The sequence below is a fragment of the Eschrichtius robustus genome, chromosome 11 (assembly GCF_028021215.1).
Source record: "Eschrichtius robustus isolate mEscRob2 chromosome 11, mEscRob2.pri, whole genome shotgun sequence".
NCBI classification, from domain to species: domain Eukaryota; kingdom Metazoa; phylum Chordata; class Mammalia; order Artiodactyla; family Eschrichtiidae; genus Eschrichtius; species Eschrichtius robustus.
In genome coordinates, this window is record NC_090834.1 from 25,731,163 (window position 1) to 25,749,077 (window position 17,915).

The following is a 17,915-nucleotide window of genomic DNA, read 5'->3' on the forward strand; positions in this document are numbered from 1 at the left end:
TCACTGTCACGGCCTCTCCCGTTGCGGAGCACAGGCTCCAGACACGCAGGCTCAGTAACTGTGGCTCACGGGCCTAGTTGCTCCGCGGCATGTGGGATCTTCCAGACCAGGACTCGAACCCATGTCCCCTTCATTGGCAGGCAGATTCTCAACAACTGCACCACCAGGGAAGCCCTCCACTGTATATTCTTGACTCCTTTATCAAAAATAAGGTGACCACATGTGCCTGGGTTTATCTCTGGGCTTTCTATCCTGTTCCATTGATCTATATTTCTGTTTTTGTGCCAGTATCATACTGTCTTGATTACTGTAGCTTTGTAGTATAGTCTGAGATCAGGGAGACTGATTCCTCCAGCTCCGTTTTCTTTCTCAAGATTGCTTTGGCTATTTGGGGTCTTTTGTGTTTCCATACAAACTGTGAAATGTTTTGTCCTAGTTCTGTGAAAAATGCCATTGGTAGTTTGATAGGGATTGCATTGAATCTGTAGATTGCTTTGGGTAGTATAGTCATTTTCACAGTGTTGATTCTTCCACTCCGAGAGCATGGTATATCTCTCCACCTGTTTGTATCATCTTTAATTTCTTTCATCAGTCTCTTATAGTTTTCTGCATACAGGCCTTTGGTCTCCTTAGGTAGGTTTATTCCTATTTTTTGTTGCAATGGTAAATGGGAATGTTTCCTTAATTTCTCTTTCAGATTTTTCATCGTTAGTGTATAATTATGCAAGAGATTTCTGTGCACTTATTTTGTATCCTGCTACTTTACCAAATCTTTAGGATGCAAACAGTGATGGTTTTACTTCTTCTTTTCTTATTTGGATTCCTTTTATTTCTTTTTCTTCTCTGATTGCCATGGTTAAAATTTCAAAACTATGTTGAATAATAGTGGTGAGAGTGGACAACCTTGTCTTGTTCCTGATCTTAGAGGAAATGGTTTCAGTTTTTCACTATTGAGAACGACGTTGGCTGTGGCTTTGTAATATATGGCCTTTATTATGTTGAGGTAGGTACCCTCTATGACTACTTTCTGGGGAGTTTTTGTCACAAATGGGTGTTGAATTTTGTCAAAAGCTTTTTCTGCATCTATTGAGGTTATCATGTGGTTTTTATCCCTCAATTTGTTAATATGGTGTATCATATTGACTGATTTGCATATATTGAAGAATCCTTGCATTCCTGGGCTAAACCCCACTTGATCATGGTGTATGATCCTTTTAATGTGCTGTTGGATCCTGCTTGCTAGTATTGTGTTGAGGATTTTTGCATCTATGTTCATCAGTGATATTGACCTATAGTTTTCTTTCTTTGTGACATGTTTTTCTGGTTTTAGTATCAGGGTGATGTTGGCCTTATAGAATGAGTTTGGGAGTGTTCCTCCCTCTGCTATATTTTGGAAGTGTTTGAGAAGGATAGGTGTTAGCTCTTCTCTAAATGTTTGATAGAATTCACCTGTGATGTCATCTGGTCCTGGGCTTTTGTTTGTTGGAAGATATTTAATCACAGTTTCAATTTCAGTGCTTGTGATTGGACTATTCATATTTTCTATTTCTTTCTTGTTCAGTCTCAGAAGGTTGTGCATTTCTAAGAATTTGTCCATTTCTTCCAGGTTGTCCATTTTATTGGCATAGAGTTGCTTGTAGTAACCTCTCATGATCCTTTGTATTTCTGCAGTGTCAGTTGTTACTTCTCCTTTTTCATTTCTAATTCTGTTGATTTGAGTCTTCTCCCTTTTTTTTCTTGATGAGTCTGGCTAATGGTTTATCAATTTTGTTTAACTTCTCAAAAAACCAGCTTTTAGTTTTATTGATCTTTGCTATTGTTTCCTTTATATCTTTTTCATTTATTTCTGATCTGATCTTTATGATTTCTTTCCTTCTGCTAACTTTGGGGGTTTGTTTTGTTCTTTTTTTCCATTTGCTTAAGGTGTAAGTTTAGGTTGTTTATTTGAGATTTTTCTTGTTTCTTGAGTTAGGATTGTATTGCTATAAACTTCCCCCTTAGGACTGCTTTTGCTGCATCCCACAGGTTTTGGGTCATTGTGTTTTCATTGTCATTTGTTTGTAGGTATTTTTTGATTTCCTCAGTGATCTCTTGGTTATTTAGTAGTGTATTGTTGAGCCTCCATGTGTTTGTTTTTTTACAGATTTTTTTCTTGTAATTGATATCTAGTCTCATAGCATTGTGCTCGGAAAAGATGCTTGATATGATTTCAATTATCTTAAATTCACTGAGGCTTGATTTGTGACCAGGATATGATCTGTGCTGGAGAATGTTCCATGAGCACTTGAGAAGAAAGTGTATTCTGTTGTTTTTGGATGGAATGTCCTATAAATATCAATTAAGTCCATCTTGTCAAATGTGTCATTTAAAGCTTGTGTTTCCTTATTTATTTTCATTTTTGATGATCTGTTCATTGGTGAAAGTGGGGTGTTAAAGTCCCCTACTATGATTATGTTACTGTGCATTTCCCCTTTTATGGCTGTTAGCATTTGTCTTATGTATTGAGGTACCCAATTTTTACTCTGACTCCAATGAGAAGATAATTAGTAGAAAGCACAACATGCTGCACTACCTGTCTAAGGACACTGATGTGGTAGGACCTCAGCTTGTGCCTAAACTGTGTCTACTGGTGCACTTCAAGATATATGAATGTGTGTTTTATTTACTGACGGAGCAGGCCTGATAGAAGCTGATTTATTTTGGGAACTTAGGCCCCTCCTGAGAGAGAATTCATCCTAAGAGAATGAAATTCTGGTGTAGTATCAAATCTTAGTAGTGAAGGGAAGAATTGAGTCTGAGATATCAAGATGCCTACTACTATGTATTGCCTGGCTGAACTTCCCCATGAACTTATGTCTGGGAAGATACTGGAGTGAGAGTGAGGAAATATTCCTTTGGTATTCCTCAACAGGTTGTAACACATAGGAAGAGACACATTTCCTCACTCCAATGCCTCATTTTGCTCTGGAAGTAATTGTAAGTTTGTTACCTTCAATAGTCAATAGCTGTGGTACTCAGCAGAGGCGGCTGCAGAGGAAAGGTGTCTTATAGGCAAGGTCAATACCCAAGGCAAGCAGTGGTGGTTCTTGGCAGATGCGATTGGTCATAAAGAAGGTAGCACAGGGATGTCTTGTGCTTGTGTTGGTACTCTGTAGGAGTGGTTGACATGTAAGTGCCTGGTGAGTGCTGTAACATCTAGCAAAAGAGAGATACAATAGAAGAAGAAAAGGTTAGTTTGTTAGCACAAAATGTGTACCCCCATGAAGACACAGATATAATTGGCCTGAAGTGTGGGGACCTCCTTTTCTGTTCTACACAGGCAAATGGGAGCAAGAAGCAACAAAATACAAGCTAAAGAGAGTAGGCCTGAACCATCTCTCCCAGATAAGCTGCCCAAATTCCCAGGATACTAGGCCCTGGCAACTCTACATTCACTTACTGTAAAAGTGTAAAAGGTTAGGTTACTCCCTGGCTGTAGAACAAGTGCCCAATTACCCTCAGAGATAGCATATCCCTCATCCGAAAGGAAACCTAGCCTGTATCTTGCATCCAGCTAATCTTCTACATTACTGCAACTAGGCACTTTTGTTTTCTCATTACCTTCACAGAGAGCAGAGAGAGATTTTCATGATTCTTCACGACTCTATTCTCTCTGCTTTAATAGCCAAAGGCTAAAGTCAAATGAACTTATTCACAGAGAAAAACAAGCAATTTTGTCTGATCTATATTATTCTTACTGAAACTGCAATTGTGTTATTCCGACTGACAGATTCTCAAGAGAGATTCAGTGAAAATACTCTTGATCAAATTCACTAAGGAACAGAACGTTTCAAGTGGGTGTGTCTGGCTAGAATATCCCTGAACTTTTCAGTAACAGCACATCAAAATACTGCTGAATTTTTATTTTCCATCAGAAAAATAACAAAACCAATTTGAAATCTGGGTGTGTTTTTAGGGCAGGTGGTATTAGCCTAGTAGTAAACACATTTTTGGCTGCTCCTTTTTATTTTTCCCCTTAGGCAGCTATGCTTAATGGGCAGAGAGAAAGCTGTTTGCTTGCAGAATCTTATTATAGAGCAGAAATATACTTGTTCCAGAAAAGAGGAATTTAATTGGTTCCAAGTTGAATGATGTTAACAGGTGTCACCTCACCAATCCAGGACTTAAATGGGTTATTATAAACTGGACTAATACGTATTTTTCTGGCTCTTGCTCCCACTTATTATGCAAGACTGCATGCCCCTGTAATGTTTCTCCTATTATTTCTAGCAGTTTAGGGTGTGGTTGACATGTGCTCATGAACACATACTGTTGGCTACTGCATACTGTCTGCCATTTTCTTGCCCTTTAGCTCAAGCTCTTCTCTGCTGCCATCTGCACCTAAGGCCTGCACAGCTTAATATAAACTGCAAGGAAGTCTTGATCAGTATTTCTGCTTCTGCTAGGCTCCATGACACTTCAATGGAAGAACATTACTTTGCTGGTTCCATGGATGCACTGAGGTCCAAGAGATTGCACAGGTAGAGGGAGAAACTCTCTGTCCCTTTCAGTGTTCTACACTGTTGAGGTTAATTGTCACAAGTTATAGAGTTTTTATCCACAGCTCTCTCTTCCCCTAGGACCCAGACATCAAGCTGTAGGGGAGTAGGGTGGGTAGTATGTGAGTATGGTGGCCATAGAATGTGTCTCTCACATGTGACTGAAACATAATTGAGGTGGACTCCAGGTGCTGTGCTCTGAAATCATAATCACGTTTGCACAGAGGCCATGCTTCCCTGGCTGCTTTCAGTCAAGAACTGAGCATGGGAGTAATATGAAGGTTGGCATCCTGAGAGACATCAGTCACCTCTGACAGATGACTTTGATTTGAGGTTTCCTAACAGCAAGTGTCAAACTTTCCTTGGAACTGAATTATAGTCTAAGATGCTTCTACCCAACCTCTCTTTGTTTTTTCCCCTCTTTCTCTTGCTGTTTGATAACTGTCTCAGTTTCCCTAATCTCTTCATATTTTCTCTCACAAGCATTTCCCCCAATACATTTTTCTTTTGCACATTTAGTCCCATCTTGGCATCTTGCTTCTCACAGGACCTAGACTAACCAGTGAATTTGTTATGTGCTAGTGAAATAACTAACTATTCTCCCTGTTGCTGAACCACATGTATCTTCTTGATCACTTCCCTTCAGAGGAGTTTTCTCTCCCAGGTGGCTTCTAGGTCCTTTTACAAGTAGATTTGATGCTGACCTCAATTTCCCCTACTCAGGTTTTCCTGGCATGCTCGGACATGTCCGATCTCATTAGGAGATGTGATGTGATGGAGGCTCAAACTGAGCCCCTTGCTATATATTCTAGAGCATCTATTATGATTCTTCACCAGTTTGATGCACAGTTAGAGAAATAAAAGAAATACAGGAAACTATCCCTGCCTTTGAAATTAAAATTCAGTTAGTGAGACAGAAATCACACATGTGCCACAAGTGGTTAAAAATACAAATAATAATCATTAATTTTTCAAAGACATGGCAAGAGCTTCAAGAAATATGGCTTTGAGACTTCCCTGGTGGTGCAGTGGTTAAGAATCCACCTGCCAAGGCAGGGGACACGGGTTCAAGCCCTGGTCCGGGAAGATCTCACATGCCATGGAGCAACTAAGCCCGTGCACCACACCTACTGAGCCTGCGCTCTAGAGCCCATGAGCCACAACTACTGAGCCCATGCACCACAACTACTGAAGCCCGCGCGCCTAGAGTCCGTGCTCTGCAACAAGAGAAGCCACCATAATGAGAAGCACACACACTGCAACAAAGAGTAGCCCCTGCTCACCACAACTAGAGAAAGCCCAAGTGCAGCAAAAAAGACCCAACACAGCCAAAAATAAATAAATTTATTTTTTTTTTAAATCCAGACTTAAAAAAAAAAAAAGACTCCGCCTGCCAGTGCAGGGGATATGGGTTTGATCCCTGGTCCAGGAAGATCCCACATGCCCAGCAACTAAGCCCGTATACCACAGTTACTGAGCCTGTGCTCTAGAGCCCACGTGCCACAACTACTGAAGCCCGCGCGCCTCGAGCCCGTGCTCCGCAACAAGAGAAGCCACTGCAATGAGAAGCCCACGCACCATAACGAAGACTAGACCCCCGCTCACTGCAACTAGAGAAAGCCCGCACAGCAACGAAGACCCAACGCAGCCAAAAAAAAAAAAAAAAGAAATATGGTTTCCTCTTTCTCTGGGTTTGTACTCATGTGTTTAGGATAATGACAGAGAATAGCAGAAAGCTGTTTCTGTGCAGCTGCATGACCAGTAGTACGTGAAGGTGAGAGAGGCACCATAACCATCATACTCATTACTGTGATGTGCTAAGAGCTTATCGCCTTTCATCAAGGCCTTACTGAATTCTCCCATTGTGTCAGAGACTTGCTGAATTCATGGACTGACATGAGGTCTTCACTTTTTGCTTCCCAAAGTAAAAAGCTGATGGAAATTAGGAATAAATTAAACAAGTTGGTTTAGCTCTTAATCAGGCATAAGAACTCACCATTGATTTTCAAAGGGTATAATATTTTACAATTAAGAATGTATATACCATACGGGGTGGGAGAAGATAAATGTCAGTTAGCTCTTATATACCAATGTCAATGTGAATGTTGTTTTCTTAACAAAAGGCCTTTGGCTAAATTCTGGATTAATAGGCATAGAAATAATATCAAAGATTAGTAATTTAGTGTGCTCTCCTGCTGATGGGAAGAGCAGCACCTTGAAAGTTGATATGGAATGTTAAGTCATGGGAATTGCTCACAGAAAACAAAATACCAGCAGAATTAAGTTAATTTAAAGAGACAAATTTTCTTTGGTAGTGAGTTTTTTTGTTTGTTTGTTTTAATGGACTTTCAGATCCTCAAGGTTAAACTCTACCTTAGGCCTTTGAATAGTTGTCATATGACTTTGGGTGGCTTGCATATTCTTCAGGAGAGGGTTATGTCAGACTGACAACCAGCTAAATTCTCAGTGTTATCCCACTCTCTTATGATATCACAGAATAAACCACTAATGTCAAGAAGTTTCTGAAGTCTCTATCTGGGAATTTGTCAATGCACCGGGCACAACAGTCCCTGGTATAATGCTAGATAAACTTAAATGGGACAACCAAACAAACAACTAAACTGACTCATGGATTTATCTTTCAGGTTACATTTCATTGGTCATTGAAATTTACCAATTCAACTGAATTGACAGTATTGGTGAGCTGTTTTGTGATATGTTAACATTTCCCCATTGTATTTAACATTTTAAATATTGTAGAGTTAATTCCTATTCCAACATATACAAAATAAATGCTTGTCCCATAAATTCAATACCAACACATGGTACAGTACAAGTAATTTGATTCTATAAGAATTAAAAAAGGTAAAGGTTTTTCAAGAATCAGATTCTTTTACCAAAAATATCTTGTGAATTTGAGATTGTGTCTATGCAACCTCAAATATGAATAAAAAGTAATATAAAGGTTTTTTCTTCCTTTTGGGTGGTGATATTAAATTTTCTTTATACTTTTACATTTTCAAATTTTTTGCAATTAATATATAACTTTTTAATTGGACAAAAAATAATTTTGAGTGGTTAAAAAAGGGATGGGTGTGGCTTAGTGAGTAGGAAAATATTCCTAGCATTTGAGACAATCTGGCAAGTGCTTGGAAGCAAAAGACAGAAATCTGACTACATTCAAGGAATTTGCCAGTGTTTGACTGCACTATAATTACTATATACTACCTGTCACTTCAGCAAGCTGTCTCTTTACAAGGCATGTGACAACAGAATGTTATATTAAGATTCCACATCATTAGGTTTATATCAAAATGAAGAAATGAAATGGAAATTCTTTCCTTTAGTAATATTTCTAGTGCATGAGAAATGATGGGGAAAGGTTTGGCTATGAACACAACTAAATAGGGAATTTTGTTTATGTCTTCTGGGAATGTATTATTTTGATTGACCCTAACTGGGAATTCAGAGGGGAAGCTTGTTCTATTATCTGTAAAGAAAGAATCTGATGAACAAGCACAGTTGCTAAGGTCATGTTTAATTGATAGGTTTTCAAGTTCAGTTAAACACTTCAGAGGCTCCATTTACCTCCAGACACCTGAAAAGTTGATTACAAACTCATTTTAGTAGTCTAGTTTTAGTTAATGTTTATATTTGAAAGTTATACAGTTTTATTTCTTTCAGGTATATCCTATAACTCATGTTTTTCACTAGTTTTGACCAGTTCTCCTGCTACCCCCTATCTATCCAAATGACTGAATTTTGCAGTATGGGTTTACTGCTGTATTAGTATATTGACAGAGATATATATACCATGGCTTCCACAGCTGTTTCAGATGAAACTGTATATTAATGTGTAACTTGCAACATACAGCTTAGCTGGAAAGTTATGTGGAACAGGTGACTGGGGAGATAGCTTTCACCACTTGGACTAAAGTCAATTTTGAAGGAGGTAAAAGATGCCTGTTGAATTCTGGTGCGTGTGTGTGGTTTGGGGTGTGCATGTGCAAAGCAGAGAATTCTTCATGCTTCAAAAAGCTGAAAATATGGGTGGTTAAATGAAGTCACATTTTTACACCCTCATATGCTGAGTGGGGGTGGGGGGGCAGCCAAATGCAGCAAAGATTTGTTAATATTAGTCTGTCACTCTCGGTTTATGATGTTTTAAACATGTTGGAGATACTCATGAAGATGTAAAAGATGAGTTTAAAACCTACATCATTTGTACCAAAAGTCAACTGGAAAGAAAAGATTTTAAGTCCCTGGGCTTTTAATACAAATTGGCAGCCAAAGGAAGAGTCTTAGTCAACACATTTCCATGGCCCCCTAAACACAAATAGCCTCCAACCTTTGGAGGTTGTTCCTTCAAGATGTTTCATCAGTGACATCACAGTGATTGCCACCTCCCTCAGACTACTTTAGGCCCTGCCCAGAGCCCAGGAGTCCAGACAGCCTGGGACACGAGCAGGAGTTGGATCCCAAGTTGGAGAGAGAGAGAGGAGAAGCCTACTGCAGCCCGGTGTGTCCTTGACCCTGTTCAGGTAACAACAGGATTTTTAAGCTTAGCATACAGTGTGTATATGTGTACAAGTTGCAAATGAGAAAAGCAGAGGAATATTTACATTTCTTAATAAAATAGGCAATGCCTATTGTACACAGTATTTCTTAAAGTAGAAAGTGAATATTATTGATTCTTGTTTTCCTTTTTTCACCTTATGTTATGCATTTTCTCCCTTCTAATTAAATTTTTTTTTCCATCATAAAGTATGTCTTCCATCTTTTCAAAGTCTCCATTCAAAGAAAGTCAATGTCAAGCAATTTATTCAGAGTTTTTTATTTCACCATATGGCAATAACTTTAGATCATATGGTGTGATCTTGACTTCAGGAAAGATTCAAAATGAAGCCAAAATTGTCTTTGCAGGTTAACAGCAGAAAAATGGAAGATTGCTGATCTGAGGTTTTACCTAACTTTGGTATAAATGTGAGTGAAAGTAGAGTCCACCCCCTACCGTTAGCATATGTGTTGATTGAATTGGATTCATTAGAAATTCTCATCTTAATGCTGTGTTTTATTATTTTAAAAATATACATAAAAAAACAAATGTTTATGTCCACCATCAAAGTGCAAGAAATAGTAAGAGGTAAACCATAGGAAATAAATAAGTGTTATGGGTAGCCTGTCAATTCAGAGACTATTGAAAAAATTGTGAAAAATGCCTAATACATACTGTTTGAACAATCATTTTAAGGCAACACCTGTATAAATATCACCCAGGCCAAGAAATAGATCATTGGAGCACCCCAGAAGTCCATTCTTCATCACCTTCCCCTTTTGCCCCACCATAGGTAATCATCATCTTAATTGTTGAGATAATCTTATCCATGCTTTTCTTTATAGTTTTATCATCTCTGCATTCCTAAACAATATAATTAAGTTTCCTGTTTTGGGCTTTGTAGAAATAGAATCACATTCTGTGTTTCTTTTTGTAAATTCTTCTTTTGCCCAATAGTTATGTTTGTGAAATCCACCCATCTTATTATGTGTTGCTGTAGTTCATATATTTTCTTTGCTCTATAGCATTCCAGTGTATGACTATACCACAATTCACATCCATTCTATTGCTGATGAACATTTGAGTTTTTTCCAGCTTAGGAATAATATGAAAATGTTGCTATGAACATTCTTATATCCAGGTATATATGTGCTTGAGTTTCTAGAGTAGAAGTGAAATAGCTAGATAAAAGGGAATGAGCATTATCAACCCTAATAAAAAAATGTCAAATTGTTTTCCCAAAGGTTGAAAAGTTACACTAGCCAGGACAGTTATTTGCAGTAATAACTCATTCATGTAATCACTCCTACGGAGTAACCACAATTCCAGCAACTATTTCCAGTCTACCAGTTCTAGTTCTGCCTGTAACTTCCTATGTGCCATTACAGAAACAACTTAACATCTCTCTAAAAGCTATAATCTTGGGAGAGAGAAAAATCAAAACAAAACTTGCCTGAGTTGTGAAGGTCACAGAGTTGTTGTGAAGGTCACATTAACAAAGCTGTGGACAACTTTCAGAAACATTTTCTGACTATGTTCTTTTTGGGCCACTATCCATGATTCCTTTTACTTAAGAGCTTTAATCTAATAAGATTTGGTGAGATGGTTATTTTGCCCTCCCTGAATTGGGTTGTTTTGATCATTATAAATAGGGATGCATATTTTTTGCATATCTCTGTATTTCTTCAGAACTTACCCAAACAAATTTGTGTTTGAATCAGGGTTCAATTTTATTAATAAATTCATAAGGAAGAATCTGCTTTAGAGTCTTTAGATTCCTTTACCTCTAAGCTCCTTACCTTCCTATTCCCTTCTGCTCTTGTGTACATTCTTACACATTCTCTCTACTTCCTTTATACTTCATTTTCTTCTGTTTACTTTCTCCTTCAAACAAATCTTTGTAAAGATTTTCATTGGAAATTTACTATGTCCTTCACATGGTGGGCAAAAATATAAGTAAGAATTAAAAGGAAAATGAAACATAAATCAGTTATCATTGGTCATATTTTAAACCAAGATTCAACAACCTACTGGTTGATATCATCTTATTTGAACTTGTGTTGTTATACCAACAATTACATAATATGAAAAAGGATTATTCAGCTGGTTTATACAATTAATAATTTGGTACACTAATAATATAACAAATACAGTAATTACAATTAATAATTCAGTCAGGTTAGATGGTTAAAAATACCATTCAGACCAAAATCTTGCTAACAACACTTCTTGCCCCCTGAACTTCCACTCTTAGCAAATAAACAAAATGCTCTTTCCCCCTAAACTTTTTCACTCCATAGTAGACTTTTGTCCTAAATACTTAAAATTTTATCTTTAATCTTTAATTTCATTTGGTTTGCATATACACAGTGTCAATTATGCCACATCACTGGAGGCAATAATTTTATGTTCTCAAAGTATGGTTTCCTGCATGTACTACCTGTACAGACTATAAAGATACCACCCTTGCTTTTTGAAGTGTTTACAATATAGGCACATCCTGGACTTGACTAAAAATAGCTGGCACAAGCCCTTGTTGAAATAGAAGTACCCATGGGGTTTACACTTGCTCTTTGGACTGAGTGCCTGTTATGTGAGGGACTTTTGGTTGACCCCAGTAAGCTCTGTGCTCAATGCAGGGCTTTTTAAAGAGGGCAAGCAGCTGTTGAACTAGTTCATGCTTTCACAGGGTTACACAAAGATAGGTCAGCCTGAAACCTGAAAAATTATGGTATCCTACTTCTATATGTAATTCAAAGCAAGAACAATACTAAACCACAACACTTTTTCTGTTCTGGTGACCTTGCTTGCTGGTGCTCTAAGTTAGCAAAGCAAGCACACACACAGACACACACACACACGCAGAAATTGGAGAGAGAAAAATGTAATATTTTTTATTTTGTCAAAGCAACAATATAATGAGGACTATGTTGGTTTTTGTGACATAAGAAAAAAAAGCCAGGCTCTCTGTATAAGTCAGGGTTCTTCAGAGAAACAGAACCAATAGGGTGTGTGTGTGCATGTGAGTGTGTGTGTGATATAATTGGCTCATGTGATTGTGGAGGCTGGCAAGTCCAAAATCTGTAGGGTCGGTGGGAGGCTGGAGACCCAGGGAAGAGTAACAACTCTAGTCCAAAGACAGTCTGGAGGCTAGAAATCTGAGATTAAAGTATTGGCAGTGCTGATTTCTTCTGGGGCCTCTCTCCTTGGCTTGCATATGACCATCTTCTCCCTGTGTCTTCACATGGTCTTCGCTCTGTACATGTCTGTGTCCTAATCTCTTCTTCTTTTAAGGACACCAGTCATATTGGATTAGGACCCCTCTTAATGACCTCATTTTAGCTTAATTACCTCTTGAAAGACACTATCTTCAAATATAGTCACATTCCTCAATAAAAAAATAAAAAATTTATAGTCAGATTCCAAGATACTGGGGGTTAGGATTTCAACATGTGAATTTAGGGTGGACACAATTCAGCCAACACGTTCCTCTTCCATAATGCTTCTGTTTCTTTTGAGGAAAGAATGCTCACTAATTTCTTATGTTTTCTTTTTTACTTTCAGTTAGGAGGTAAGGACAAGCAGGAGGTCTTTTGTGTGCCTTCAGAAGTCTGCCTTCAGTTCTCACCAAGCTGCTCTGAGAATGGAACGATCCACCAGGGAGCTGTGTCTCAACTTCACCGTTGTCCTGATTACAGTTATCCTTATATGGCTCCTTGTCAGATCCTATCAGTACTGAGATACCACAGATCCTGCAATTGACTGCAACACTCCAGAGCTGTCTTCTGCATGCACTGAGATCCCACTGCTGTCATGGGATGCCTTTTCTGGCACCCCACGACACTTCTGACCTGCTCGCACAATATTTGGGCTGCCTCCAGTGTTAGTATTGATTGTGTGATCTCTAAAGATGCTGCTCTCAATGGCTGCCAAGTGTTTGTCAGGGAGCATTAGATTTATTCCCCAACTCTTATTGCAAATGTGTCAGACAAGCCACAAGGTTAAAAGTAAACTGGATTCGTGATGACATAGAATTCTAACAAGCCCCTGGTGTGTTTCACCACACATCCCTTCATCCCACACTCAGCAACCAAACTCTAAATCAACTGCCAGAAGAAAGAAATGTTGAAGGAAGTCTTTGTCAGCCCCTATAACTATCATGTGAATAAAGTTGTCGACCCCAAAAAATGACTTTTAGAATTTATTTTACCTTCTATTTGTGATACTGCATTTGACCCTTGGCTGGGATTGAAGTGACAAATATTACAGTATTTCTAGCATTTGAGATAAGCCAAGATCCTCCAACTGCTGAGGATTTGAAACCAAGTCAATTGAGAGTCATATTTCAAATAATTCCATTGATTCAGTGCTCCTCAAACTTTCCCTCTGAACTAGTCCCAAGGGCAGAGGGAAAATAAATCCATTCTACTCGGAGGTCTGTAGCACAGCCTGAAATGTCCACTAAAAGCACAAAATTTCTTTGAGGCCTTGTGTTTTATTAAAATTCACAAAAAAATGTATATTTTACCCTGTAATATCTCCATGTTTGCTTTAATATAAATATTTAAAATTATTTGTCACTGAGTAAAACTAGAACATCAGTCATGTCTCTAAGAGTAGCATATTCCAGTTTGGTTATTGTCATTATGCAAATAGAGCTAGTTACTAATAAACTACAGTTATAACAAAGAGAGAATAAAAAGTGCAACATACATGTTTATGGAAGAGACGTGAAATAGACATTTCTTAAACATGTTACTAGAATACCCCACACTAGACAGATCACATTTGTTCCCTGTGCCAATTCCGAGGTAACCATGGAGAAAGGGAATATTGTTAAACCTCATTTTTCATAGCACCTCTCATAAAGGCATTCCTTGCTGAATTTAGCCTATCACTGCCATTGCCTACTTAGCATTGTGATTCTCATCCCTGGCAGCACAGTTTATGTAGTCAGGGGTGATTTTTCAAAATATTTATTCTGAGTCCTCCTCAGACCAATTAAATAAAAATCTCAGGGGGTAGAACCCAAGAATCTGAATTTTTCAAAAGTCCTTTAGATAACTATATTGTGTAGCCAGAGGTGAGAATCACTGATACCTACCAGTACTTCCCATACTTTGATGTGATTATGAATCACTGGGAAGCCCCTTTTAAATGCAGATTCTAATTCAGTTTGGATTCTGATACAGTCTGGACTGAGGCCTGAGATCTTGCATTTTAAACAAGCTCCTTAGTGATGCCGATGCTATAGTCTGTGGTCTCCACAGACTTAACAGATTAGAATTGTGGGATTAGCACATTAGAATCACCTAGAACCTTTAGAAAATGACCCAAGCTTGAGCCCTATTTCCAGGAGTTTCTAATGTAATTGTTCTGGGGTTGAATCTGAGTATTATTTGTTTTTAGAAGGAATCCAGATGATTCTAATGTGCAGCCAAGGTAAAGAACCCTGATATAAAGGAAAAAGTGTCATTATTTCGATGGGTTCCCACCAAATTTGGGAAATAGCAGTGTATGTTCATCAATGTCATGTTCCTAATTTCAGAGTCAGACTACACATATGGTTGTGCAATTGTTAATGTTTTAGTGTGCAGCATGCCTACATGGCTCCAGGCCCTTTGGTAGAGAGTTACTAGTCTTTTTCTTACTTAAAGAAAAACTCAGAAAATCTACCAATGTTTGTGAATGTGTTTGCGAAGGTGTGTGTGTGGTGGTGGAGAGGGGAATGGACAAACCAAGTGACAACATTCCCTACCCCTAAGTCTGAGTCTTGGTGCCAGCATTTACAACAGGTACCATTTACTGAGCCTACTGTATATGAAGCCCTGAACTAGGCACTTTCCATACATTATGCCATTTAGCAGAGGTGGGAACTGAGGATCATAGGCCTCACTAACCAGATGTAAGTAGTGAAGCTAGGATGACAAAGTACCATCTTAATTTCTTTTGGGGACTGCATACAAACCATGTTTCACTACAGATCTCCAAACCATTTGATTATAAGTTTTTACCATCACATTCTTTAGCATTCCAAAATATCAACCTAGTTAGATAAAGGTAACAGTTGTAATTCCCTATGCAATTTCTCTTTGCTTGTCCGTCCTCACCTGCTTTTCTCTCCCAATCTTCATATAATTGGGTCTACTGATAGGACCCATTTGTAGACCACATTATGGGTCACTTTTGAAGAGATAGGACATCCTTTAGCTGGGGCTAGTAATTTTGCCTAATTTCTCCCATGTTCAGGAGTCCTAGTCATTATAGTTAAATTCCATTCTCACTTACCAGTCCCTTTTTATGTATCATGATTTACAAGCATGTTTTAATAAAACTACCCAAGAAGACAAAAAAAAAAAAAGAAAATTTTTAAATTTTTAAAGAATTTTAAAATTCTTTAAATTCTTTTAAATTTAAATTTTTAAATTTTAAAAGAATTTTTAAATTCTTTTTTCATCTATTTGTAGTTTTCAAATCTTCCCTGGGACCTGGGGTTCCCTGAATCATCACAGTACTACCTCAGTGTTGGCCCTAGTCACTCATAAACTGTCCAGTTAGCCCCAAATAAGATGCTAGTTCTCCTCTGGAACCAAAGCATTGAATTCTGGTTGTTAATGTTCTAGCTCATAGGCTTGATCCAACCTAGCTTCTTTCTCTTTAGTTCATTCATTCATTCAGCTTATGTGAAACTACGTGTTGTATATTGTACTAGACACTAGGGATAAAATGGAGAATGAGACAGACAAGCCCCATTCTCATGTAGCATATGATTTAGTGGGGGAGACATATATGAACAGGTGGTTATTACAGCATAAGTTCTTTGGGATTATTATAACATAAGTTCTTTGGGATAAAGTGTTGTTGGAGGAGATTCCAGGTAGAGCCAACAGCATGAATAAAGATCTAAAGGTCAGGGAGTATGACAAATTCAGGAGATTGAGAGTATATGCTAGCTGAAGCATAGAGTACCTCTCCAACCACTGGCAGAAGTTATGCCACATAAGGGCAGATCTCAAGATTCTGACTGCGTCTGTCTGATTTCTAATTTGAACCACCTCTGGGATCCCTCGCTGTCAAGCCTCCTGCCACCAACAATTTTCTAAACCTTGTCTGTGCCTACACAGAGATTAGACATTGAGTCTTGGAACACCTCACCACCTTTATCCATAGCTGTCAGATCAGTCCTCCACACTAACCATCTCACATTTTGAGCAGCTCTCTGTTGGGTGATGGTCTGTTCTTGTGATAAATTCTGGGATGCCAAGATCCAAGCACATATTAAAGTTGGGCTGCTCATATCACAATGCCAAAAAACCATATGAATTTTAAAAAGAAGACATCGTATGCTGCCAGCTTACACTTTTCTTCCAGTCTTCCTTAAACTCACTACTAAACTGGGCATCTTTTGGAACATCTCATTTTTATCTAACAGTTTTCTTACATTGAGGAAACACACAGGTTTTTATCAGTTTCTGGCAGCCCCAACACGGTATCTGGTTGCCATCTCCTCTCCCTAGGACTGCCATTTGGTTAACCTTTTAGGCATAAGAAATTATCGAGGTAATTCATGATCCAAACCACAGCTCTAAGAAAAAAGCCCCAAGGTACTCCAACCTGATCAGCCTTCATAACTACATTTCCATCTTTGCTCCATTGACCCAGACAGGAGTGTGTGAAAATTGTTATAAACTGGTAGTGCTGCCATTGTTTTCTTCTAATTTGGGGCTCTCAGTCAATCTAGAAGCCATCTCCAGGGGACAGCCCCCTTTTCACTTCTACTATTTTCTTATTGCTTAGCTGTCCATTTTGGTCCACTGGACATAATACATTTTGCCGTTCCCACCTGCCCCCCAGTCATTTTGGTAACTGATCCATGCCATTCCTATGTGAGGTCTCAGAGCCTTCCTCAAGCAGATAGGGGTCATCTGTCACCACCTTGAAATTCCACCACCCAGAATCCTGTCCTGGATGCCTAGAGTACCCCCAGTAGTTAGAGACAAAATAACTATTTCTGTTCCCTTTTCTTCTGAATATGTTACTTATCCTTCTTCTAGATGTATTTTATCATTTTCTTGCTTCCAGAATGTCTTTTTAAAAAATTTGGCACAGAAGAGCCTTCTTAGCTAATCCACATAGCTGCTCTTCTGTTTACCTATCTTACTTGTCCCACCCTACCTCTCATTTCCAACCATTTTCATCTATTTGTAGTTTTCAAGTATGCCATGCTCTCTTGTACTGCAGTAAGCCTGCACATGTATTCACTTTGCCTGAAACTTCCTCTCTTTCTTTCCTTGGTTAATTAATTTGCTAAGATTGCTATTATGTGTTATTACCTCTTGAAACTTATCCCCAGATAATTCCCTTTTCTGAGCCTCATTCCTAACATGTTCATAGACTTATCACATTGTATAGTTTTGTTTGTGTGTCTCTCCCATGTTTGTTTCTCATCTATGGAGACTCTCTTCAATGTTAAATTTTAGCTCCTAGCTGGTCCATCATTATCATTAGATAAGTATCTATTGAATGTATCAATAAATGCTTGGCTATATATAAAAATCTTTGGAATAGACATGTACCCATTTTTATTAGATGCTTAAGCTGTGCTCCCACAGTATAATAAAGAGGGGGCATGAAATCTGTAGTTCTAAATGTTCTATTACAGTAATGAGCCAACTAAACTTCTTTTAACTACAGGCAGTTGAAGTTGCTTTTTCAAAGGCAGTTTACTTCTTTATGAAATATTCATGGTGCTTCCTTCTTTTGATCTATATCTATCACCACCCTGAATAGTTTGAGAATGTTTATGAGTGGTTCGTTAAGCC

General features: G+C 38.3%; 1 protein-coding gene across 5 annotated transcripts in view; it reads left to right on the top strand.

Annotated features, from left to right (window-relative positions):
* SLN (sarcolipin) overlaps positions 1–13,267 on the top strand; it is a 78,502-nt gene extending 65,235 nt beyond the window's left edge. For 2 of the 5 annotated variants that reach the window (XM_068556008.1, XM_068556010.1), the window contains exon 2: positions 12,658–13,267. In XM_068556008.1, the coding sequence (XP_068412109.1) occupies positions 12,737–12,832 (96 nt within the window). In that variant the 5' untranslated portion in view covers positions 12,658–12,736 and the 3' untranslated portion in view covers positions 12,833–13,267. Of the gene's footprint in view, positions 1–9,000; positions 9,080–9,491; positions 9,522–9,834; positions 9,887–12,657 lie in introns of those variants that run through there. The other 3 variants (XM_068556009.1, XM_068556012.1, XM_068556011.1) reach the window with 3 other exon arrangements.
* The last annotated feature ends 4,648 nt before the right edge of the window (positions 13,268–17,915 follow it).